At 40.4% G+C, this 25,647-nt stretch overlaps 1 protein-coding gene across 2 annotated transcripts in view; it reads left to right on the top strand.

The window, feature by feature from the left end:
• The window catches only part of tox3 (TOX high mobility group box family member 3), a 111,727-nt gene extending 98,758 nt beyond the window's left edge, over nt 1-12,969 (top strand). The window contains exons 6-9 of one of the 2 annotated variants that reach the window (XM_043706971.2): nt 547-627; nt 4,919-5,680; nt 10,184-10,359; nt 11,826-12,969. In XM_043706971.2, the coding sequence (XP_043562906.1) occupies nt 547-627; nt 4,919-5,680; nt 10,184-10,359; nt 11,826-11,886 (1,080 nt within the window). In that variant the 3' untranslated portion in view covers nt 11,887-12,969. The remainder of the gene's footprint in view (nt 1-546; nt 628-4,918; nt 5,681-10,183; nt 10,360-11,825) is intronic. The other variant, XM_087995899.1, reaches the window with a different exon arrangement.
• Nucleotides 12,970-25,647: the final 12,678 nt, after the last annotated feature.

The raw sequence follows: 25,647 nt of genomic DNA, 5'->3' as shown, positions 1-25,647 counted from the left end.
ACTGTTAACTCACAGTGCCAGGCACCCGGGTTCGATTCTAGCCTTCGGTGTCTGTCTGTGTGGAGTTTGCACATTCTCCCCATGTCTGTGTGGGTTTCCTCCGGATGCTCCGGTTTCCTCCCACAATCCAAAAGATGCGCAGGTCAGGTGAATTGGCCATGCTAAATTGCCATAGAGTTAGGCGCATTAGTCAGAGGGGGGTTACTCTACAGAGGGTCAGTGTGGACTTGTTGGGCCGAAGGGCCTATTTCCACACTGTAGGAAGTCTAATCTAATCTATTTTCATTCATTCAGTCTATTTCCATTCATTGGTACCTTTTTACATTAAAGGTTATATGGAAATGAAAGTTATTTTTGTATAACATAGTGGCTTTTCTAAAAATCTGGAAGCTGCATAAATAAAACTCTTTCCATAATCAAATGCTATAAAATTGCTGTATGTTACATATTACAATGTCCTGCTGCATGGTTTTCTTATGAGTCATAAATGTCCAAGGTTAATAAGTACAAGCATTTAAATTTCAGAATATCTGTTCTTGAATGTAGGTATACAAAAGAAAGACAGAAGCCGCTAAAAAGGAATATCTGAAAGCGCTTGCTGCATACCGGGCCAGCCTTGTTTCAAAGGTAATCTTCAAAAAGTGCATATTGAATGAACATGCTGAATGTGGGATGTTTGTTTAATGAAAGGTCTGTCATTCATGTTTGTTAGTGGGTTACTTCTGGATCAAATGTAATTAAAAGTCCACAATTAATCCCAGAACTTGGTTTTATGTCACAAATTAAAGCATAAAGCGAGTAACAAAAATATTGTCTGCAACACATATTGAATTTATGGGGAAATTAGCTTACATTTTATTATTTGTCAACTGTCAGAAAAAGTCACTGCAATTACATGTGTCTCTTACTGTTTCTAAAATCTTAAAAGATAAAATATACTATTTTTCGAACAAATTTGAACAACCACATGACATGTGCCAGTTGTGATTCAGTAGTAGCATTTTGCAGCTGAATCAAATGTATGTTCAAGTCTGCCGCAGTAATTTGAGTACATAATCTAGGCTGGACCTCCGTACATACTGAGAGATTGTCGTCTTTCAGATAAAATGCTAAACCATGGTCTCATCTGATTCCTCCAGTGGATTTAAAATATCGCACAACAGTATTCAAAGGAGAGGAGAAAGTGAGGACTGCAGATGCTGGAGTCAGAGTCCAAAAGTGTGGTGCTAGAAAAGCACAGCCAGTCAGGCAACATCTGAGGAACAGGAGTGCTCCTTGGATGCTGCCTGACCTGCCGTGCTTTTCCAGCAACATAATTTTTGACACAGTGTTCAAAGATCAACGGACCGCTCCCCTTGCCCAGCCCAATATTAATCCCTCAGTCAATTTCCCAGAAACACATTGTCTCTTTGCAATTTGTAAGATTTTATTGTACTTCACTACCACATTGCTTGCTTTACAGCAATGGCACTGCTTCACAGTTAATTCAGCATTTCAGCTGTTCAAGCATTTAAGATGTTCTGAGGCAAATGAATTCAAGTTCTGTCTTTCCTCCTATTAATGAGATACCAATGGAAATCAGTCAGTGCTATGTTATTGAAACTTATGGGACACTTGCATAATTCATTTTGATATGGGCCTGATTACTACCTTCTGATCAAGACAAATTGGGAAAGGAACCTGGAGACTGATAGAGTCACAGAGCAGACTCTTCGGTCCAACTCGTCCATTCCGACCTGATATCCCAACCCAATCTAGTCCCACCTGCCAGCACCCGGCCCATATCCTTCCAAACCCTTCCTATTCATATACCCAACCAGATTCCTTTTAAATGTTGCAATTGTACTAGCCTCCACCACTTCCTCTGACAGCACATTCCATACATGTACCACCTTCTGTGTGAAAAAGTTGCCCCTTAGGTCTCTTTTATATCTTTCCCCTCTCACCCTAAACCTATGCCCTCTAGTTCTGGACTCCCCCACTCCGGGGGAAAAAACTTTGTCTATTTATCCTACCCATGCCCCTCATGATTTTATAAACTTTGATAAGGTCACCCCTCAGCCTCCGACACTCCAGGGAAAACAGCCCTAGCCTATTCAACTTCTCCCAATAGCTCAGATCCTCCAAACTTGGCAACATCTTGTAAATCTTTTCTGACCCCTTTCAAGTTTCACAACATCTTTCCCATAGGAAGGAAATCAGAATTGCACGCAATATTCCAACAGTGGCCTAACCAGTGTCCTGTTCAGACACATGACCTTCCAACTCCTGTACTCAATACTCTGACCAATGAAGGAAAGCATACCAAACGCCGCTTTCACTATCCTATCTACCTGCGACTCCATTTTCAAGGAGCCATGAATCTGCACTCCAAGGTCTTTGTTCAGCAACATTCCCAATGACTTACCACTAATTGTATAAGTCCTGCTAAGATTTGCTTTCCCAAAATGCAGCACCTCACATTTATCTAAATTAAAATCCATCTGCCACTTCTCAGCCCATTGGCCCATCTGACCAAGATCCCGTTGTAATCTGAGGTAACCCTCTTCGCTGTCCAGTACACCTCCAATTTTGGTGTCATCTGCAAACTTACTAACTATACCTCTAATGCTCACATCCAAATCATTTATATAAATGATGAAAAGTAGTGGACCCAGCACCGATCCTTGTGGCAATCTACTGGTCACAGGCCTCCAGTCTGAAAATCAACCCTCCACCACCACCCTCTGTCTTCTACCTTTGAGCCAGTTCTGTATCCAAATGGCTAGTTCTCCCTGCATTCCATGAGATCTAACCTTGCTCTTAAGGTTCAACTACTTATTTTTAATGTGTGGTGTTTGACAAATTATTAGACAAAGTTTTACAACTGGATAACATCGCATCCATAATTTGGAGTTGGAAACATGTTAAATGTCATGAGTACAATGGTGTGAATTGAATGCACTGGAACAGTAAGCAATCTGAGTTCTTTCAAATCATTTGCCTTGAAAAACAAAAATAAACTGAGATTACTTTGCTTAATGTTATTCAGCTGAATTACATAAAACGTATTCCTTATTTTTCTCATGAATGAGCACATTTAAAGAAAGGTCATTCCTAAAGAATTATCTCAATAACATGGCATTTTCTCAATATTGTTTCATGAGCACCTGTTGTTAAAAACATGAAGAAGCAATTGATAGCTGCATCCTTTATGTTTATGATTTCCATATTACTCTACTTCCTAGTTTAAATTTACTCTAATTGATATTTATCACAGCATGTTATTGATATTATCCGATTTTTGTTACTGCTTTTTATTACATGGATGGTTGAGTAAATGTTCCTTCACAGTGACCTGATAATGATCCACAATATCAACTTACCAGTTGACTGACCATATCCAAAAGGTGCCCAAGAACTGTTTGAAACTGTCACAGTCCATTCCACTGAACAATTATGATCGCATATTTGTATTTAATCTTCCTGAAATCAGAGGAAAAGTAGGTAAATGCATACAAAAGCATTTATCCATCGCTAATCCGAGTTGATCTTGTCAACCTGCTACTCCCTATATATCTATCTCTATTTTGTTTGGTACATACTAGAGCAAATATAATAAAGAAGGAATTCCCCTTGATTATCTTTGATGGAGGAGCTAGTCACTTAGAGTAACAAGTTCCTTTTATTTTTGCCTCTGTTTATTTTCAGTTGTCTGGCTGAAGACAAGTCTAATCCACACTACCATCACCTCCACCATAGATAGGGCAAGGATATAGATACTAAGTCCATCTGAGCTGTACAGCACATTGGTTTGACCACTTTTGGAATATTGTATGCAGTTCTAGTCTCCCTCCTATAGGAAGAATGTTATGAAACTTGAAAGAGTTCAGAAACAATTTACAAGGATATTACCATGGTTGGAGGATTTGAGCTATGTGGAGAGGCTGAATAGGCTGGGGCTGTTTTCCCTGGTGCATCGGAGGCTGAGGGGTGACCTTGTAGAGGTTTATAAAAGCAAGAGGGAAATGGATAAGATAAATAGACAAGATCTTTTCCCTGGTGTGGGAGAGTCCAGAAGTAGAGGGCATAGATTTAGAGGGGAAAGATTTAAAAGGGACCTGAGCAACAACTTTTTCACGCAAATGGTGGGGTGTATATGGAATGAGCTGCCAGAGGAAGTGATGGAAGCTGGTACAATTACAGCATTTAAAAGGAATCTGGATGGGTACGTGAATAGGAAGGGTTTAGATGGATATGGGCAAAGTACTGGCAAAAGGGACTAGATTAGTTTAGGATATCTAGTCAGCATGGACGTGTTGGACCAAAGGGTCTGTTTCCCTGCTGTACAGCTCTAGGACTAGCAGGAACAAGGATCACATTGCATATTGTTCACACCAGTCAAATTCCTGCCAATCCTCCAGCCAACTGACCTTCCAAGCAATCAAAGTTACAGAACAACATACACATTTCCATGTCAGTTGGAGTGTAAACTCTGGACTGAGATGACCAAAGCTTCAATTTATTTTAATCCTATGGCTAACCAGCACTCTCACTCTTAATGCCTGCCATGTTTTGTTGAATTATGAACTCCCTTGGCTTTCTAATCCAACACTGGGACTTAAACCTGGAGATTCTGGCTCAAAGTCAGGGATACTGCCACTGTGCCACAATATCTGTTGGTACACAATGTATAATCAGAAATGGAGAAAAGAAAAAAGGCAGCCCATGACCATCTGGCCACAGTACTGACAATTTTATGTGGAATACTTTTAAGAGCGATGGAGAGACTGTGGCTATGTAATTCCCTGAATGGTACAAAATTTCAGCTACCTTTCCTAAAAAATTATTATTGTTGTTGTATGTAAATGTGGTGTGTTTCATGGAAGTTCAAATGTGCTACTTTGTTTATGGTTCCAATGTTTTGTTCTCTCCACAGGCTGCTGCAGAATCAGCTGAAGCACAGACCATGCGTTCTGTTCAGCAGACTTTAGCATCAACTAGTCTTTCAACTTCCCTTCTTATGAATCCATCACTTTCCCAACATGCATCTGTCTCAGCATCAACCCAGACACTGCCAAGAGCAATAGCCCCCAAACCAATGCGGTTGCCCTTGCAAGGCAGTCAGCTGGTGGCATCCGTTACCATAGCGCCAAACATGTCAACAAATATTGCTGCACCTATGGGCACCACTATGGTCCCCACTCCACCTTCACCCCAGCTGAGCCCTCCATTGCAGCCTCAGCAGCACCAGATACAACAAATGCAGCAGCATCAATTGCAACACTTTCAGCAGCATCAAATGCAGCAACAACTACAACAGCAAATGCAGCACCAGCAAATTCAGCATCAGCACCAAATACAGCAGCATCAAATGCAGCAACATCAGATGCACCATCAAATGCACCAACAGCAGCTTCAGCAGCACATCCAGCAGCAGCTACAGCAGCAGTTGCAACAACAGCAGATTCAGCAGCAGTTACAGCAGATGCAGTTACAGCACATGCAGAAACAGCAAATCCAGCAGCTGCAACAGCAGCATCCACCTCAGCACTCGCCACCTCAGCATTCCCCTGTTGCCTCACAGTCAGTGGTGGCCTCACAGATCACTTCGCCAGTGCCCACACGATCAAGTCCACAGCCAGCTCAGCAACAACAATCTCCACTACAAACCCAGGCCCAGACCCAGGTATTGCCACAGGTCAGTAACTTCTTAACATGAAACCCTTCCAGGAAAACAAGGTGGCATGAGATTTTAAACTGACGTGACTAATAGATATTTAATAGATTGATGAATCTGGTGTATTACTGACCTCAGACTATGTTTTTTACAATGTAAATAAAAATTAAATAAAAATTTACTTCACAAAGTTTTTTTATGGTAAAATTATCCCAACATAGATTTTTTAAAAATATCAGTTATGCATTTTATGTTGATTTAAAATGTGAGCTGAGGATTTTAGTTGTGATGTACATTGTATAATTTAAATTTTCTACAGTGATATTTTGCCCTTATTTCTTTAAAACAGTGTTCCAACAAGTTGTTTAAATAAAAGTCATAACACCAAAGATGTGTGGTAATTGGTATAGTCCTGTTTAAATATTTAAGATGGGATATATATATTTTGTCAAAGAATGACTGGAAAATTAGATCAATAAGGAAAGATTTACATTGACCAAGAAACCCTTTGCGAAATTGGTGACTTCTAATAAATGAGATTATAGTCCAACAGGTTTAATTGGAAGCACACTAGCTTTCGGAGCAATGCTCCTTCATCAGGTGATTGAAGGAGCGGCGCTCCGAAAGCTAGTGTGCTTCCAATTAAACCTGTTGGACTATAACCTGGTGTTGTGTGATTTTTAACTTTGTACACCCCAGTCCAACACTGGCATCTCCAAATCATGTCTAATAAATGAGTCTGTCTCATTACAGATTGTGAATTCAGTTGAATTAATTGCCAGATTCTATATTTGTTTATTATTTTATTGGGATTAACATGGTTTTCACAATTCTACCACACCAATTAAAAGTAAACTTGCACTGATTCACATTGAATGCTCTCAATAGTGGGTATTACCATTCAGATGGTGCCAGTTAATATTTTTGATTCGCTGGTGGAAGGTGGGTATCGATGGCCGGGCCATCCCTAGTTGTCCTTCAGAAGATGCTAAGCTGCCTTCTTGAACCTCTGCAGTCCATGTATTATAGATTGACCCACAATGCCCTTAAGGAGGGAATTCCAGGATTTTGACCCAGTGACAGTGTAGGAATGGTGATATATTTGCAAGTAAATATTCAGAAAGGGACTAAAATCCACAAAAACGTGCCATCCAGGGAATAGTGGGTAGTGATCTTTCCTTCTGGATAAATCAGCAAATGTATTACTGGAAGGGGAAAAAAATTGGTTCTGTATACTTTAAAAATCCATAAATGAATAGATTTTATTTCTGAAAGACTTCCATAATTCATTGGTTTTAGTCATCCTTTTATACTCCTGGACTGAATTCAATACATAATACTCTCATTTTACTTCACAATTGGATGGCAGTCAGGAAAGGCACTACATGCTCTCTATGTACCTATATGTTGTTTTACAAATGTATCAGCTTTCCTACCTCCAATAACCATTGAACATTAAAATAAAGAATCTAGAAATGAGTTTTTGTTCTGAAACAGGAACTGTATAAGAAACTCCCCCAAATTGGGGTTACGTGTGCTTTACATTTTACAAACAATATTTTTCGGTGGAACTTGCTTGCATCATATTACTTACAAATTTGTGATAATCCTTCCCATTTAACCATCCAGAAAACCTCCAACTGAAACACAGTGCTCTACAACCGATCACCCTGCGCCCAAAAGTGGAGTGAAAGGATTTTCATTGATGCACATGAATTTCCATTTAGCAATATTTAAAATAATTTCAGTAAATGTATTAAAGAAATGGCATCTGTTATAACAAATTGTGTGTTCTTGTAAATAGATCTCAGAAGTAGAATATCTTGTCAGTTGTCTCCTTTCTCACCAGTAAATGATTCTGTAATTTGTATTAATAGTATTGTGAAAAAGTACTGAGCACCTTTGTGCCTACTGCCTGCACACAGATGGGATTAGCAGTTCACATTATTTCATTTCTCATCCAAGTGCTTCAGAAATGAGGCTGCCATCGTAATGTTTTCTGGAACAGCATGGCTGCCGTCCCCAGCTGTCTCCAGTGATTAATTACAGCATCTGTCCTGTCAGAAGCTATAGTGAAGAAGTCTGGTTAAAATTGCAAATGAGCGCTGGCAACAACCTTAAACTGCTGATGATAAAATGAAAATTAAAAACAGCAAGTGTCATGCATGACTGGAATCCCAATACACACCAGGGACATGCTATAGTATGTGTCCATAGCTACCAGCTATTAGTTATAAACAGAAATTAAAATAATGAGCACTTACAAAATAGCAGGTATTGTGTTGAGCCTGGACCACATTGTTTCATTGATAAGGAAACATGGATTTTGCCTGTGTTCTGCAACTGTGCAGCATTTTGATCCTTGTGTACAAATATTTAATAGTGTTGTGGTGATCTGATTAAATTCTTAAATTCATTGCTTGGAATAAATTAGATGAGAGGGAGAGAAAGATTTGTGTGCAGAACTTATCTCCTCCAATTTACATTTCATCTGCTATCAGAAAATTAATATAAATTAGACAATGTTGCCGTATAAAGATAATCCAACCCAAATCAGCTTTTGTATTTTATTGCCAGGTATAATTACATTTTTGTCTTTTGACAAAAGAGTAATATGATTCGTACTTTAATTTATGCTTATTTTTGGCTTGTTCAGAAATTAAAGCTTGCATGACTCATTCTACCCTAGGGAAATTAGATGCCGTCCATATAAAATTATAATGTGATATCTCACTTGTGTAACACAAGTTTTCTAACCCACTATTGCCTATTCATGACACACATATTTTAGATTTTAAAAATGTACAGTGACATAAAAGAATACAATGAGTTTCAATTTTATTTAACTCAACACGGTTTAAATAATTTTATTTCTTTTTATGGAATGCGGCAAGAGAAGATACTTTCTCATGGTGGAAAGCTGTATCTTCATTCCCATTAAACAGTTTTGACATTAGTTGAATGAACACAAAAAGTTTTAATTAAATTTGGCACAAGGTCATTAATCACTAAGTTAGAGTATAACAACCCTGGTGACTGTACGCAGCATAATTTCAGTCAGCCATTATCACCTGATCCATTGATGTTTGCAGTATTTCTAGACAGATGGATTAAATATCTCAGGTTTAACCAGTGTCTTCTGCCTTACGCTATTGAATAGTCTTTAAGGATTTGAAAGGCTTCTTTCTATTACCCACTTCACGGAGTAGTTTGCAGTACTGGACTTGAGTATAACCTTTCTTGCCCCTTTGTTTGGCTTTTGTTTTGTAACAGCTGTTATCATCGTTTTTGGTCAGCTGTGATTGCTGGAGGGAAAATAGGACCAGATGGTGTTTTGCTATGCATGAATGGAGTGTTAGAGTAGTTTGGACTGAATAGGCCACGACTGAATGGTGTCTATGCACCACCTGCCCCCTTAGCAGCAGTGTTTGGATCATAGTAGCATGATCTGTCTTGGACTTAGTAGATTGGGATGGGAAAAAATAGAAAACTTTGTTGGATTTAGCCCATATTTATTGATCAGCCGTGTGGGCAGGAGCATAGTGCAGTAGACAGTCAATTTGACTTAATTGGATATGACACCACATGTACATGTAATCTATCATTGTTTTCTTTCAATACAGGTTATCTGTTTGTTGCCATGGAAACATGGTATTGTCATAATGTAGTATCAGATAAAGGAAGGAGGCAGGAATATAGTTCTGCTTTTGTTAGTCTTTTTGTAATTATGTTGCATGTAACAAAGCGACATAGATGGTGATTCAACAAAAAAGTGTCTCCACCCAGGTTTCTCGTGCTGACACTGCTTTGTGAAAATGCAGAGAAAGGACAGCATATTTGAGCAGCATGCTGTTGATCCAAGTTCTAAGGTTAAAGTGTGCAAAATGGTATTTTTACTCATTTTTAATTTGAATTCTAATTACCAATTATTGTGTGGAATTCACAAGGACAAGCTCTCTGAATATAATGCTCTTTTGAGATGGCATTGCTTAAAATGAACCCTCTTTTGCTGCAGAGTATTTTGCATCTCTAATTTGTATGCAATGCTTGCCTCCTTTTGTCTGTTGGAAGCCAAAGTAAGGATAATTTTCTTCATTCCTGTATCTGTAGGTCAATCACTCCCTTGAAAAGAATGATTGTGAGTTCTGTTACTATGTATAAGGTTTAGTGCTTGACCTCTGCATTCAGAACTCAGACTGGCTATTTTCATTATTCCCTTCCATTGTGTAGACGCTGTGTTTACCATGAGGCTAGCTCAGGGTGCAGTCTTACTTTCTGCATAGGAAGGCAACTTATTAGGAGTGAAAACACCTTATAGGGACCCCTGGTTATTCATTGCAGGAACAGTTAGTATCATTATTCCTTACCAACTATTGATGCATATTCTATGACATTTACATCTTGATTTGAGCATTACAGAGATAGATAAATTCTCTGGCTTCTTGCTGTCCAACGCAGTACCATTTAAACATTGCATTAATTAGAAAAGATTCACCTATTTAAATAGTTTTTAACTACTTCCAGACCTTTTCACCACCTCCGCCTGAAGTCCAGCCTATCATCAGCTCTCCCCCACCAGCTCCTGTGGGTGCTACCACTCCAATACGATGCATGAGGACTGGCTGCACAAATCCACCAACCCAGAGCGTGGAGTGGGATAATGAATACTGTAGCAGCGAGTGTGTAGTTAACCACTGCAGGTAATATTTCACATACACCTGTTTTATCAGATTAGTTACTTTAGCTAAATAAAAAAAGTATTTTCAAAACACACAAAGCAAAAACAATTCCTGTGCAAGCAGTGATCATAACTATAAATTTAAAAAATAACTCTCCTTTTACAAAATATTAGTATCTGCAGTGGTAGATGATATTTAACTGACATTTTTGGTGGAAGTTCATTTGTGGCTGGAAACAAGAAATAACCAATATTTTTATGCTGTTTTGAATGTGACTGTGTACAAGCCTTAGCATATTCATTTTCATTATATTAACACTTGATCTGAGCCATCAATCACATCAGCTTAGGACAGACCAAATACTGATTGTCCCATCAAGTGTAGTAATGTATCAGCAGATGAACCTTCTGGATGTACAAGTAGTTGTTTTTCATTGAAGAACAATGCATCATTTACTGACTAAACAGTCCTTTTTAAAACTGGAGGTCTTTGATCTGGAGAGTTTAGAATGGATGATGGATACTATAGATATTTCAGATGCTTTACACAGGACATACTAGCACCTACTCACCACTCTGGTGAATTTTGAAGGTGTTAAACACATTTGCTTCACCCAATACAGTTATACAACAGTAAATGTGATGAACTTGTGCTGCGCTGTAGTAAATAGGGCCACAAGACCTGTTTATGTATCTAAAAGTTTCCTTCTATTTTGGTTGAACATGAATTTTTGCTATTAGTTCTTTGGACTGTTTAATTCCTCCTCCTAGTTGAAACTCTGAACAAAAATACATCAATATCTGACCTCTTGAGTGGTGTACATGGTCCTTACAATTGCTTACCTATTTAGAAATACTTTTAAAGCTGACGTTTTCTGCAGTTCCCTATTTCTAAGCAATGAGAATAGTGATACGCATGCAGGGGTTTATCATCTTTGTTCTTGTTAGCGATGGAGTGCAAAATGTGGAAAATACAAACAGAAACACAGTTTGGTCTGGGTGTCATTGTTTGCTTTTTTTAAAAAAAGTTGCATTTTGTGATGTTTTATTGAACATGTAATGGGGAATTGAAAAGTTATAGAAAATTCCACTGAGAAGAGTGCTGAGTGTGTTAGGTCTATGTTGATTCCCCCAGTTACAACCTTCCTATTTGCAGATTTGAAATTATGAGCCGGGTAATGTGATTGTGGTAAGATCACGAGGTAAATCTATCAATGTACACCTTATCCAATACTTTTTGTCTGGAATATTTCTTGCAAGTTCTGATTTGATAAAGGTTAAGATGTATGTTGTCACTAACATTTAATTTCAACCCATTGCTCAAATGTCATTTTCATTCTCCTGTTCAGATTGATTGGCAGCAGGAAAACTGGAGTTTAATCATCCAGCTGGCCTTGGAGTACATATTATAGTGCTGAGAGTTTTTGTATTATGTTGCGTCTGATTAAGTATAATAGCAGTGAGGTTAAAATCTTGTGTCTTCTGTAGGGATATCTTCATGGCGTGGGTTGCCTCTCGTAATCAGAGCTGTACTGCTTCTGTGAAGTGAAGATTTGCCATCGACGTTTTGCAGCCAAAACTCTGCATTTGTCAGACAGACTGCCAAGAAGATGTTCTGAAAGGCAGGCTGTGACATGCTTTGTTTCCTTGTAACTACATGGGCACAGACTTCAGAAGGCTTTCCAGTGACAGGCTGTACAGACTTTCTTTAGGCCCACCTGCCATTTCTGCCAGTGCCTGGAGAGCTAGCCATTTTACATTGTGTAATGTAGCTTCAGATGATTATTTTGTTTGACATGAACTTAAAGGGCATGGCTTTTAGTAAATGACATGCCTCTGCATGATTGCTGAAGACTTTGAGAAGACTCAGATGGAAAAACGACCTATCTTCTCTGACAGTGATGTCATTGTGTCCAGTTGAGACTTAAGATACTGAGTGAAGCGTATTACTTAAATGGAATGCTAACTACAATTTTCTTCACAATAAAACAATTGCTTTTTGATGGGTTAAAGGAGAGTTAAGTTGTTTTGCTCAATAATTGTTTCCATTCTACAAATTGTACACCACGATCAAGTTTAAGAATGTTGGTTTCTCAGATGTAATTATTTTCTAAGTTCTTAAGAAACCAGGTTCATTATGTAATAAGCTGTCATGTGACACTTGTATAATAACACCTTTTCCACTGGTAGTATCATTTATTTGTTCTGCAACCAAAAAGAGTTATTTTACTATGTACTGTATTGTAGGAATTGCTTTTTGTATGGCAATTTCTTAGCATAGTGTGCTCAATTTAACTGTGCCTCCTTTAAAGGAGGCTTCTGTGTATAAGGCCAAATGCTTTAAAAAAGCTCCTCTTTAATGCAGTAGTCAAGTTAGAGATGGCTAGCGAAATAGCCTGTAAACCAAAATCAATCATGTTTAATATTTTTACTTCGGTTTGTATTTAATTTTTTTGTATTAAAATTTGTGATCTTATTTAAGATTTAATTATTGAAAAGCGATAGTTGGAGTATTATTGATCGACCTTTCAGTGGAGTGTACTTGTTTCTTCACCCAGAAACAAATGTTTTCTTTCTCTCTTGTAACTGATCTTTTAATTTCTTTTATTTTGACTGTAATAAAAATGACATGAAAATACTTCAGAGATCGTTTCATGAACCTTGTGCAAGATAAATTCCTTATCCTGGGTTGCCATTTTAAGCAGATGTTGCTTTGGTCTATTACATTGAGTAATGTGCCACAACCGTGGAGGGCAACTGAATTCAGCAGAATACAGAAAATGTTGGGTGCACAGTCTGTTTTCAATATCAAGAAAACAACTGTCACATTGAAAATCCAACCAAGCACTCTGAGTCAGTAGCAAGCACAGAGAACACTGGAGAAACTCAACAGGTTTGTAACATCTGCGGAGAGAGAAACAGCTAACATTTTGAGTTCTGTATGACAACTTCAGAACCTATCCCATACCATATTTTCTATTTGAAGAAGTAATTGCCAAAATTGAGACTTTAACTGTTTTTCTCTCTCCACCGCCAGATGCTGCCAGGCCTACTTAGTTCCTCCAGCATTGTGTGCGTGTGTGTTTCAGATTTCCAGCAACTGCGGTATTTTGCTTTTATCTGAGCCAGCCCCAGAGTTCAACTGAAGTAAAAATAATTTCTGATGAAAACCTTCAAAATACATTTTGACAGAAATTCCACAAGCATTCTCCAGATTCTGCCAGCATTACTTTGCAAAGCAGCACAGCAATATTAGCTTAGCCTTGTTAAGTGAGGAGTTACAGAAGGAAGATTGTTGAATGGGATGTCCCAATTTGTACCAGGCAGTACAAAAATACCATAACGGACTGTCAGCCAGTGCCATCTCCTTCCTAGAATTCCATTCACCTGAGCTGCCTGACTTCCCAACATTGCACAAGCAGTGAGTTGCAGTGAAGTTGTCCGACAATGCCTGCATCTCGTGTTAAACTCAAATACCACTGGAGACTGAAAACGTTTTGGACTTCTATCCATAACTGGGTGGCACTGTCAGTAATAGTGAGCCTGGCAACTGTCATTGACTGTTGTTAAAACCCAGCTGTTTAGGAAATGGCCTCGGGCTATGATTGTTGGACGATTACTCCAGAGACTCTGGTAACTTCTGGGGCGGGGTTCAAATCCCCTCACAGCAGATGGTGGAATTTGAATTCAATAAAAATATGGAATGAAGAGTCTAACGATAACTATGAAACTGTTACTGATTGTCAAGGGGGATAAATCTATCTGGCTCACTAGTGTCCTTCAGGGAAGGAAATCTGCCATCCTTACCTGGTCTGGCCTACGTGGGGCTCCGGACCCACAGACTCGTAACTGTCACATTAGGGATGGGCAATAAATCATGGTCCAGCCAGTGAAACCGACATCCATGAATGAAAAGAAATCTGGTTCGTTAATGTCACCTAAGGGGGAAAAAAAAGTTGCCGTCCATTTGTCCAATGCAAGAGTCCAGACTCCTAGCAATCCAGTTGATTTTTATAAAAGCATGGGAATTCTATGAATAACTTATCCAAACCTTTTGCATCCACTTACAAACATAAATATTTCCCCTGTTCTTTCAGATATAACTTTGTCAGTGCTGAGTTTATTACTCTTTCTGCTGGATATAGCAGCAAATTGGTGTCCCTAATGAACAATAATGGACTGAATTGTTTGGTTAATTGTCACATTCAATGAGTTTCGCGCAGGGTTTCTCTCTGAGATTTAGTGAGTTTTCTTATGCTATTGTCCCAAATCGGCCTCATTAGTTACCTACCATACCCCGAAGGCATTTCTCTTCTCCGGTGCTAGCCCAGTTCAAACACTTGGCACAGCCACAAGTTCTGACCTCTTCCAGGATATCGTGGAATAGACTGGCATTGCTGGCACTGGCATCATATTTGAAAGCACACTGTGCAACTGGACAAGCACTTGCATTCTAGAGCTGTCCTGCACATAGTTTGGCTGGTATGATGGCAGTCAAGGGGTAATTAGCACCTCACTTTGTGGACAAGGGCCTTGAGATCCTGGTGAATGTGGGATGCAAGTTGCCAGTGCCCCGGAGCATGCCTTAAGACACTGGCACTACGTGTCCAAGGTGGCATTCCAGAGGATCAAGTGGCAAACTGGAGCAGACGTGTACTCCTGCTGATTTTCATGTCAAAATTCCTCAGTATCTAGTTTCCATCCATCTTGTATGATGGAAAGCACATTAATGACTTGGGATTTGGTGTTGATGAGAGTGATACCGAGTAATAATCCCTGCTGATAAGCACCTTGCAACTCCCTAGTGAGGATCTCATCTTGACATCCAGGTCTCTGTTGGAAAATGCCACTAGTCACTCCCACCTTTTGAGAAAGGCCTCACTCAACTTCTCACGCGATTTTCCCCAGATTTCCTGCCTTTTCAAGGTCCCATTAGATACCATCCCTTGTATCCAAAGAAGGTGAAGGAAATATTAATTACTTGCATTGAACAGAATACAAAAATGAAGGTGGTATTGGTAAAAGGTGATGTATGAAAGTACAATTTGTATCTCTATTAAATATCACTTTAGAACATAGAACATAGAAGAATACAGCACAGTACAGGCCCTTCGGCCCTCGATGTTGCGCCGATCCAAGCCCACCTAACCTACACTAGCCCACTATCCTCCATATGCCTATCCAATGCCCGCTTAAATGCCCATAATGAGGGAGAGTCCACCACTGCTACTGGCAGGGCATTCCATGAACTCACGACTCGCTGAGTAAAAAACCTACCCCTAACATCTGTCCTATACCTACCCCCCCTTAATTTAAAGCTATGCCCCCTTGTAATAGCTGACTCCATACGAGGAACAAGATTCTCACTGTCGACCCTATCTAAACCCCTAATCATCTTATACACCTCTATCAAGTCACCCCTAAACCTTCTTTTCTCCAATGAAAACAACCCCAAGTGCCTCAGCCTTTCCTCATACGATCTTTCTACCATACCAGGCAACATCCTGGTAAACCTCCTCTGCACCCGTTCCAGTGCCTCCACATCCTTCCTATAGTATGGTGACCAAAACTGCACACAATACTCCAGATGTGGCCGCACCAGAGTCTTATACAACTGCAACATGATTTTTTTTTTGAGTTCTGGAGTCCTGAGGTCATGTTGCAAAAGTATGCATTAAGAAGAAAGAAATGAGCTGAATGTTCCCAGAGGCTTCCAGATCCAGATGTCAAATCCAAATTTGGTCCCACACTTGCTCTCCAATGGGAATACCAGCATAGGGATACTCCTGCGGGGAGTCTCCTAATTAGTCACCTACGAGTTCAGTGCTCCTCTTGAAATGGCCCCATCCGCACAGTGACACCCTTCAGAGGGGTTTACTTAAAAAGAAAATCCAAGGCACCGATAAAGCAAACCCCTTTGGAGGGGAATCCCAGGGGGGCCTCTTCAAAGCCCGCATCCTCTAACATGGGGCCTCAGGCTCTAATCACTCCCCCAGCCCTCCCCATACTGCCATACAGAGGCTAACACCCTCTGGATTTTGTGTTGGGTAGGGGGGAATGTGCTCTGGAACTGACAAAGTGCGACTGGGCAATCTAAATTGCCGCTAATGGGGAAATGGGGCTGAAGACAAACTGAATATCAAATTCCGACCAGTAGGAGGACTTGTGTCTAATTCCATCCAGTTGACAGCCAATCCAGCTTCCTGATTGCCACTGGGAAAGCTATCCAACCTCTTGCTATTTTTCTGCTGCCTATATCTCTAAACCAGGAACTCTTTGGTCCCTCTGTTTGCATAGATTTAAGTTATCACCTTACTCCTCTTTCCTATGTGTTAATGGTCTTGGTAAAAAGTGCCTCATAGCCCAGAAGGATGACATTATGTAATAATTCACAGCAAGATTTCTCCTCAAATGCATGGCAAGCTTCTTTCAGTGTGACAGCTTTCAAGATGAGCTCACTGCAAGTTTTAAGCATATCTGGTTACGGTTAAAAGTATTATTTGGGAGGTGAAACACAATCAAGATTTAGATTTCTCACGCTTCTGGCTCCCACATAACTTAACAGCTTAAACTCCTGTATGGTTTCAATCGTTCAATGCAGGATTAGTGAGCGTTCTCGGTCTTATTCCACTAGGCAGTCAAGAGATAGACCTGAATGTAGCAGCCTCATCACAGCACACAATGTTTTGAACAGCTGATGATCAATCTTTATGCGAAGTCTTCAAATGTTGACAATCATCTTGTCATGAGGACTGTGGTTGGGTGGGTTGTGTTTTTCATTTCTGGCAAAAGCTGACTGACAGTCCATATAATTTCCATGAAAGACGTAGACGCCATGGCAATTGTCAGTCAGTCTTTTGTCTAATTGTTGTTGCCATCTTCCAGCACTCAGATCATGCCATTGCATCTGTAGTATTAAGATCTTATGTGCTTGGATGTTTCTCTAGTGGCAGCTGGGTAGCGCCAACCACACAGCTGCCAATTCAAAATAAAACCAATGGATGCTATCTTGCTGACTTTCAAAATAGATCCTTCATGAGTAGATTTGCACATCACTAAATAGGATGAACTGATGGACTATTATGCAACTTTACAGTTGGTTTTACATGTTAAGGTTAGCGTTTTGCTAATTATCCACATGATTATCCAGCAATCCTAAAAAATAGGCACAGAGCGGAAATATGTTGTCGATCATATCTTATTAAGCTGTGCATTTGGACATAATCTTTTTTAAAAGTGTTTGGCTCAATGTATTCATGAAAACCTTTGCAAAAACGTACATTAATTGTATTTTGCCAAATTAACTAGTTTACAAGCTGCTTGGAGCCATTCCCAACTCCCAGTCCAGTCACATGTTTGATAAACAAAATTCTCCTTTCTGAAGAAGTTTCTGAAGTAGGGAAGTAGGGTCCACACGTGAAATGTAAACTTGCCCATAAATCTTGATGTCCTCTGCCATATTTCCAACACTTTCTGTTTGAGCTTCTGATCTCCACAATCTGTAATATTTTGCATTTTTGCTTAACTCCTTGAACTGTTTCTGCCCTTATGTAAACGCATCTTACATTTTCACTCTTTGTTAATACAGCTAAGGGAGGCACTGCACATGAAAAATCAAGATCAATCTTCATCTGATGTGAGGTAGGTCAGGACATAAGACCAAATGCAAAGATATAAATCATTCATCGTCTTAAAGTCATTCACCCTCCTTTTATTTTATTATATGGGCAAGGGACTGAAATGAATAGAGCTAACAGCAGGTTCCATTTAACTGGGGTGGGAGCAGTCAAGGAAGTGGTTCAAGACAGGAATTTTTCATTCTGTGAAATGGATTCAGTTTGTTATAGTTTGGGTAATGGATAGGGATTGAGCGGGGGTTATTTTACCTTCGGTTTGGGTATGGCGCTGGAATGAAGATTTTGCCTCACCAGATGAGGGGGGTGGGAAATGTGGCTTTGAATGTTATTTTGTCAGAGCGCTGTTTACATGGTTCATGAAGGTGAAAGGGGCTGAGTGACTGTATCTATCGTCAAAGGTTCTGCCAAGCAGCAGGTGAAGAATTCAGACATGGGGCAGGTAAGAATTTGTGGCAGAAATCGAAAGTGGAATTTGATCCTCCCCTTGTCATGAGGGAAACTTGGGTTTGGGGGGAGGTGGAGCATATACATGATGATGACATCTGAAGGTGCTGGCTCGAGACCCCATCATCTTCATGGTTGGCTTAATTAAGTCCAGGGCAGGAAGTGACAAAGAGGATCTTCCTACCTGGAGGCCACTTGAGGCTGTAAAGGGGCAATTTCAATGTCTTATTCTGGTTTTCTGCCAGTGGGATGTTAGACTCACACCATGTGGTTAACCCCTCAGCCATAAGGCAAGGCTGCCTGTAGCTGAGACGAATATACAAATATTTAACCAAGTGAATTAGGGGCAGGAAAAGGCCATTCAGCCCCTTGAGACTATTATGCTGGTGGCAGTGGATTGTGGCCTCAGATGTAGTTCGATCACATGCAACATGGAGGTCGCTTGAAGCAACCGATGAACTGAATCTGCCAGGTACCCACTCTGATTTCTGTATTGTATTTTCTCCATGTGTTTCTTGTTTGGTGAGATAGAAAGCTGAATACTAACGAGGTGAATCGGGCTGACAACAAGGCATTTAACAAACAATTATCTCCCATAATTGGCAGCTCACTGCTGCCTAGTGAGAAACTCACTGTGCCACTTAAGCAGAAGAGATCGAAGATGGAACTAGGCTTTCGCAATGACATGATCTCCTTCTCCAATTCTGCTGCAAATATTGCCATATCCCAAATCACTCAGACACCTACATGTTTCTGCGCTCAGTCTTACTTTCGGCTGTAACAGTAGAAAATCAACATATTAAATCAATTTTCTCTCGTAAATGTACTTGTCAATTGGTAATAAAGTCGATCCTACAAAAATAGGAAATATTCAGAAAATATCTATTACTACAAGGCAAATGAATATATAAACAAGGGAGAAGCCACACTAATCAATACAATCAGGTATCATGTGATTGTAACCTCAAACCTGCTTTTCTCCCTACTGCAGATAACCATTCACCCCTTGCTTAACAAGAATGTATCAAACCTGTTTTAAAAATATTTAAGGATCACTTTTTCGGGAAGGTAAAATTCCAATGGCACTCAACTTTCTTATACAGGACCAGAAACTTGTTGTAAGGTCCTAACAATAGCTAGCTTTTGTTTTGGTGTAGAATTCAAATTTCACCACACACCATGGTAGGATTCAAACACATACACCCAGAACATTAACCTGGGGTTCGGGATTACTAGTCCAGTCACTTTACCACTATCCCTCAGTATAAGGGCTCCTACTTCCCAGTTTAAGCACAGAATTCTCAGATATCTTCTGAAGAAAAAGGAACTTAGATAAAAGGTAGTAAGTAAATGCCATAGAGTTGAGATTTACAGAGGGCTGGATAGCTTGTTTCTATCCCTCCACTCCTGCAGGAATAGTCAGCATTGAGTGGACAGATGTGAAACAAGCCTGCATCTTAGCCATAAGGTGCACTGGGTGGGTGAAATGAGCGTAGAATGCGACTTTTATCCTTCAGTGGCAAGAAGTCCCAGCTTCAGAAACTGCTAGCCAATCTGATTGGCTGCCATCCTCAACAGTCCTGGCAGCACCAGAGCTCCATAGTGGGCATTGCTGGGACTGCCAGCAGAGCCAGATTAGCTGTCCAATGGAACGCCAGATGGAGGTAAGTCAGCATCATTGGGTAGGGATGGCTTTGCTGTCTTAGGACAGGGGCAATGGGGGTCTGGAGAGCTGGATTTTAAAATACATATGGGTAGGAAGGAATAGGATGTAATCTGAGGCAAAGAAATAATCTAAGGCAAAGAGCACTGTCCAAACATAATAACACATTCCTTCCTTTCTTTTCCAAAACTTATTTTAAGAAATAGGGTTGGTCTCTCCTACCCACATAAAATGTGTTTGAAGAAGCCCAATGGACACCTGCTTGTTTACAGATAGTGGGTGAACTGTTGATTTTGGTACCCAAGACTTCCCATACTCTCAGGGTGAGCCTGGGAGTGGGTAGGAAGGTGATTTCCCAAGTTCTGCTCGACCGTAAACACACCAGACATGGGCATGTAATATCCAGTCTATTGATCTGTCCCAAGGTTAAGAGTGAGGTCCTAGCAATTCTATGAATTGGTTTGCACCACTTTTATTCCAGTGGAAAACAATTTGTAGAGAAGGATCTGCAGAGAATTGAAACAAATACTTTACAGTTTTTATATTTGCACATCAGTTGGAGGATTGATTGACTTGAATTGAATTGAATTGATTATCCCGTGTACCGAGGCACAGTGAAAAGCTTTGTCTTTCGAGCAATACAGGCAGATCACAGAGTTAAGTAGCGTAGATAAGTAAATAATAGGTAAACAGCGACAAAAACAAAAACACAGGTAGAGGCGAATGTTAAGAGTTTGTGAGTCCATTTAGTATTTCTAATAACAGTATCGTAGAAACTGTTTCAAAACCGGCTGGTGCGTGTGTTCAGGCTTCTGTACCTTCTCCCTGATCATAGAGGTTGTAGAAAACATTGCGAGGGTGGGATGGATCTTTGAGAATGCTAGCAGCCTTCTTTTGACAGCAAGCCTGGTTGATGGATTCTATAGATGGGAGGTTGACCTTTGTGATTGTCCAGGCTGAGTCCACCACTCTCTGTAACTGTCTCCGATCTTGAATGGTACAGTTGCCATACCAGATAGTGATACATCCAGACTGAATGCTCTTGATGGCGCATCTATAAAAGTTGGCAAGGGTATTCACCGTCATGCCAACTTTTTTCAGCTGCCTGAGGAAGAAGAGACATTGTTAGGCATTTGTAACCAGATCATCCGCATGAAGAGTCCAAGAAATCTTGTTGAGGGTAACCACTCCCAGGTGCTTGACACTCTCCACTTGTTCCACCTCTGTGCTGTTAATGCATAGGGAGACATGAGTAACATCCCACTGAAAGTCAATAATGAGTTCCTTGGTTTTGCCGGCATTGAGAGCTAGGTTGTTCTCAGTGCACCATTTTTCCAGGTCTTCCACCTCCCATCTGTAGTCTGCTTCGTTGCCATCTGAGATTCGACCGACTATGGTGTGTCATCAGTGAACTTGTAAATGGCATTAGTCTGGTATGTGGCGACGCAGTCATGGGAATACAGTGAGTACAGTAGGGGACTGAGTACGCACTCCTGGGGAGCTCCAGTGTTGAGTCTTAGTGAGAATGAAATATTGTCCCCAATTTTCACTGATTGTGGCCTGTGGGTTACAAAATTGAGGATCCAGTTGAAGAAAGTGTGGCTTAGTCTGAGATCACTAAGTTTAGTAATCAGTCTCGAGGAGATAATAGTCATAGAGTCATAGAGATGTACCGCATGGAAACAGACACTTCGGTCCAACCCGTCCATGCCGACCAGATATCCCAACCCAATCTAGTCCCACCTGCCAGCACCCGGCCCATATCCCTCCAAACCCTTCCTATTCATAAACCCATCCAAATGCCTCTTAAATGTTGCAATTGTACTAGCCTCCACCACATACTCTGGCAGCTTATTACATACACGTACCACTCTCTGCGTGAAAAAGTTGCCCCTTAGGTCTCTTCTATATCTTTCTCCTCTCACCCTAAACCTATGCCCTCTAGTTCTGGACTCCCTGACCCCAGGGAAAAGACTTTGCCTATTTATCCTATCCATGCCCCTCATAATTTTGTAAACCTCTATAAGGTCACCCCTCAGCCTCCAACGCTCCAGGGAAAACAGCCCCAGCCTGTTCAGCCTCTCCCTGTAGCTCAGATCCTCCAACCCTGGCAACATCCTTGTAAATCTTTTCTGAACCCTTTCAAGTTTCACAATATCTTTCTGATAGGAAGGAGACCAGAATTGCATGCAATATTCCAACAGTGGCCTAACCAATGTCCTGTACAGCCACAACATCACCTCCCAACTCCTGTACTCAATACTCTGACCTATGTAGTTGTTCTTAGTGACAAGATGTTTTAGAGAGGAATGAAGAGCAAGTGATATGGCTTCTGAAGTGGATCTCTTAGTCCGATAGGCAAATTAGAGTGGGTCAAGAGTAGTAGGGAGGCTGGAGTTGATTAATGTCATGACCAGGCTTTCAAAGCACTTCATGGCCACGAAGTTAGGTCCAGTGGATGGTAATCATTGAGACATGCTGCCTGAGCCTTCTTAGGCACAGGGATGATGTTGGCCCTCTTGAAACAGGCTTGGAATCCAGTGTAAAGTAGAATCATATAGAGGGATGCATGGAGGTTCAAGCTCACTCATCAATACGAATGCTTCATCAGGCTAGGAAAATGGTATGACTATCATCAACATTTGGATGATAAGAAAACAACTGCATTAATTAGCTGAGAGAATGATAATCATGTAATAATGGTGTTGAGATGAAGGTCAGGTCGTGTTACAAAAATATCTCAAGGATTTGAGCCATTTCTTATAATGCAGCAGTGTTCTAAAATTGTTCTTAGTTTGAAGACATTGTGAAATAATCTTGATGGAAAAGTTGAGAATAACTATGGGCAGATGTAATATAATGAGAATGGCTTCATCAGTCATTTACAAGAGGACTGTGCAGAAAGAATGGAATAGATTGTATTAGCAAAGAACGTCTTTACAGGGAACAGTATGATGTACAACAGTATAAGTAAAAATGTTTCAGAAAACTGCCCCAGTCAGACTACTGTCATTTCATAGGTAAGGAGGAACCATTACAGCTCACATACTACCAGAAGAGACAAGGATAGCTGTCCATCCAATGTCCAGAATAGAATTCAAAGACCTCATGGCAACATAAATTATGACAGCTACAGCAGAGATTCCATTTTAATCATAAATTGATGCCACATAACAAAACCCAGGAGACAAAAATTCAGCAGAAGACATCAAAAGAAGAAAAGAAATGATGTACTTAAGTGAGGGGTACACTGGAAGCCAACGGTGATGTCAGCATCTGTCTAGCAGGCACTGCCTCTTTTGTACCGATTTGAAAATTCTGAAGGTCATCACAGAGGTCAGTGCTGAGAGTGATGGAAGAGCAATTTCAAGCGTGTCGAGGTAGAGTGCTTTCGGGCCGGAATGCAGAGAAATACAAAAGCTTTGAGTAGATTAGTTAGTTACATAGGCTAAAAGAAGGCAGCCCACCCTCATTTCAAAGCCCATGCAAAGGGGGAGCATGTGTCAGAAAACAGTACAGCAGCCATTTCACATTGTTCACGTTATAGACCTTAGCAATACCACGGAAAGCAGGAATGCCCAGCAGGGGGAGCAGAGTGGTTAGACTGCGGGAAGGTAGGACACTTCAAGCAGATTAAGAAAAGGAACATAAGGGAAGAACAAAGAGAAAGTATGCAGAGAGCATAGAATTCAAGTAAAAGAAGTACAAAGAGACTTATTAGGGGAAGTCAGGGAACAAAAACTAAGATTCCGGTCAGTCACATTAGAAGTAAATGGGTCCAAAACAGAATTCAAGCTCCGCACTGGCACAACTATTCCAATCTTGGTAGACCATCTGCAATGATGTAAAGCCATCGGTATCTAGCCATCAAGAAGGCATAAGGTACTCGTATTTTTTAAAATGATCAGATTATTACCCCACTTAGCATTAAGGATGGGATGTATGTCTTAAGGGATCTCAGAAAATTTCTGTTGAAAGTAATGTGTATAATATATATAAAACTAGGTCTTCTGGAAAAAGTAGCCAACGTCCTACAGCAAGTGAATTGAGCAGAATCCCATCAAGAATTCCCATACCTCTTTCAGGGTCAAGAAAATATATCAGAAAATGTTGCTTCAAGATGTTAAATCAATATGTCTATACAGTCCCAGGACAGCACCACACCCATTGCTGGAGAAAGTTAAAGAAAAGCTTGACAGGATGCTACACAGAGGAGTAATATCACCTGTCACAGAACTAATGACATGTTTTCAGGACCTATAACAGTTCCAAGCCGAAAGGTGAGCTCAGACTCTGTGTAGTCCTGACAGAATTAAATACAGCAGTTCAGAGAGACATCCATCTAATGTCTTCAATGGATAGCATTCTGGTTATACTCACCAATAGTATGCTTATCACTAGGTTTGATACAAGCAGTGTTTTGTTTTTAGCAATACTCTGAGTCAAGTTGTTAACAACATTTATCACAATTCTCCAATGATTCTGTTTTAATTGCCTTACTTTCAGGATGTCATCAGCTCCAGAGATATGTAAGTGTACAATGACATACACTCTAGAAAGGAAAAAGGCTTAGTTTGTCACATGGAAATACAGAGTGCAGCTCACATGTCATTAATGGAAAGAATAGGCAGTGGTCATGGATCCACTTCATCCACACAATGTTAATCTACCTCATACTTCTCAGGAAAGCAGAATACACCAGGTTAGTGAACTTCCAGCTCCCTCACATCAGCACAAAATGGGAGGCAACACTTGAGCAACCATTAACAGCTTGTATTTACATAGCACCATTCACATAGTGAGGATGCTTCACAAGAATGGTTATCAAACACAAATTGGTCTTTGTTTCAATCCAAAGATGTGCAGGTCAGGTGGATTGGTCATGCTAAATTACCCATAGTGTTTGGTGCATTAATCAGACGGAGATGGGTCTGGGTGGGTTGCTTTTTGGAGGGTCAGTGTGGACTTGTTGGGCTGAAGGGCCTCTTTTCACACTGTAAGGAATCCCATCTGATCTAATCTGTGTAGTCCAAAAACCAGTTATCCAAAACTATTGTGCTACACTGAGGCGATCACCTTTCAAGATGATAATATCTGATATGTCTTTCCAAAGGTCTAGGAATGCTGGGGATGTGTGCAAGGTTATAGAGGGAAAGCAGAAGACTGGCACAGTTAATGATGCCTGTTTGAAGAGCAGTGCAGATACAGTGGTCTGAACTGTTTCCTTCTACACCATGACAACAGTGATTCTGTGATAATAATCATTCTGCAGTGCTTCCACAGAAATGTGATATTTGTAAGTTCAGGATACATATATCTATTCACTTCAACTGTGCTGTGTAACCATGTGGTTATTTATCTGTGTTATGAAGTCAGGTGGTCTGTGTCAGGTTTAACAGGAGTTCCAAAGATGCTTCCTGTGGTTTGTGATCTTTGCCATTGTCCTGACACTGTTATGAATGGTGAACAAAGACAAGTACCTGCACACTGGTGTGTCTGCACTCAGTATCCCTATACCTCCTACAGGATAACATGTTATGAAGCTGTGGATGTACTGTATCTTTAA

Source organism: Chiloscyllium plagiosum, unplaced genomic scaffold (genome assembly GCF_037043375.1).
Source record: "Chiloscyllium plagiosum isolate Xiang-an unplaced genomic scaffold, Cpla_swu_hap1 HiC_scaffold_17, whole genome shotgun sequence".
Classification (NCBI taxonomy): Eukaryota; Metazoa; Chordata; class Chondrichthyes; order Orectolobiformes; family Hemiscylliidae; genus Chiloscyllium; species Chiloscyllium plagiosum.
Note: the sequence above shows the minus strand (reverse complement) of the source record. Positions and strands in the feature narration are given on the sequence as shown.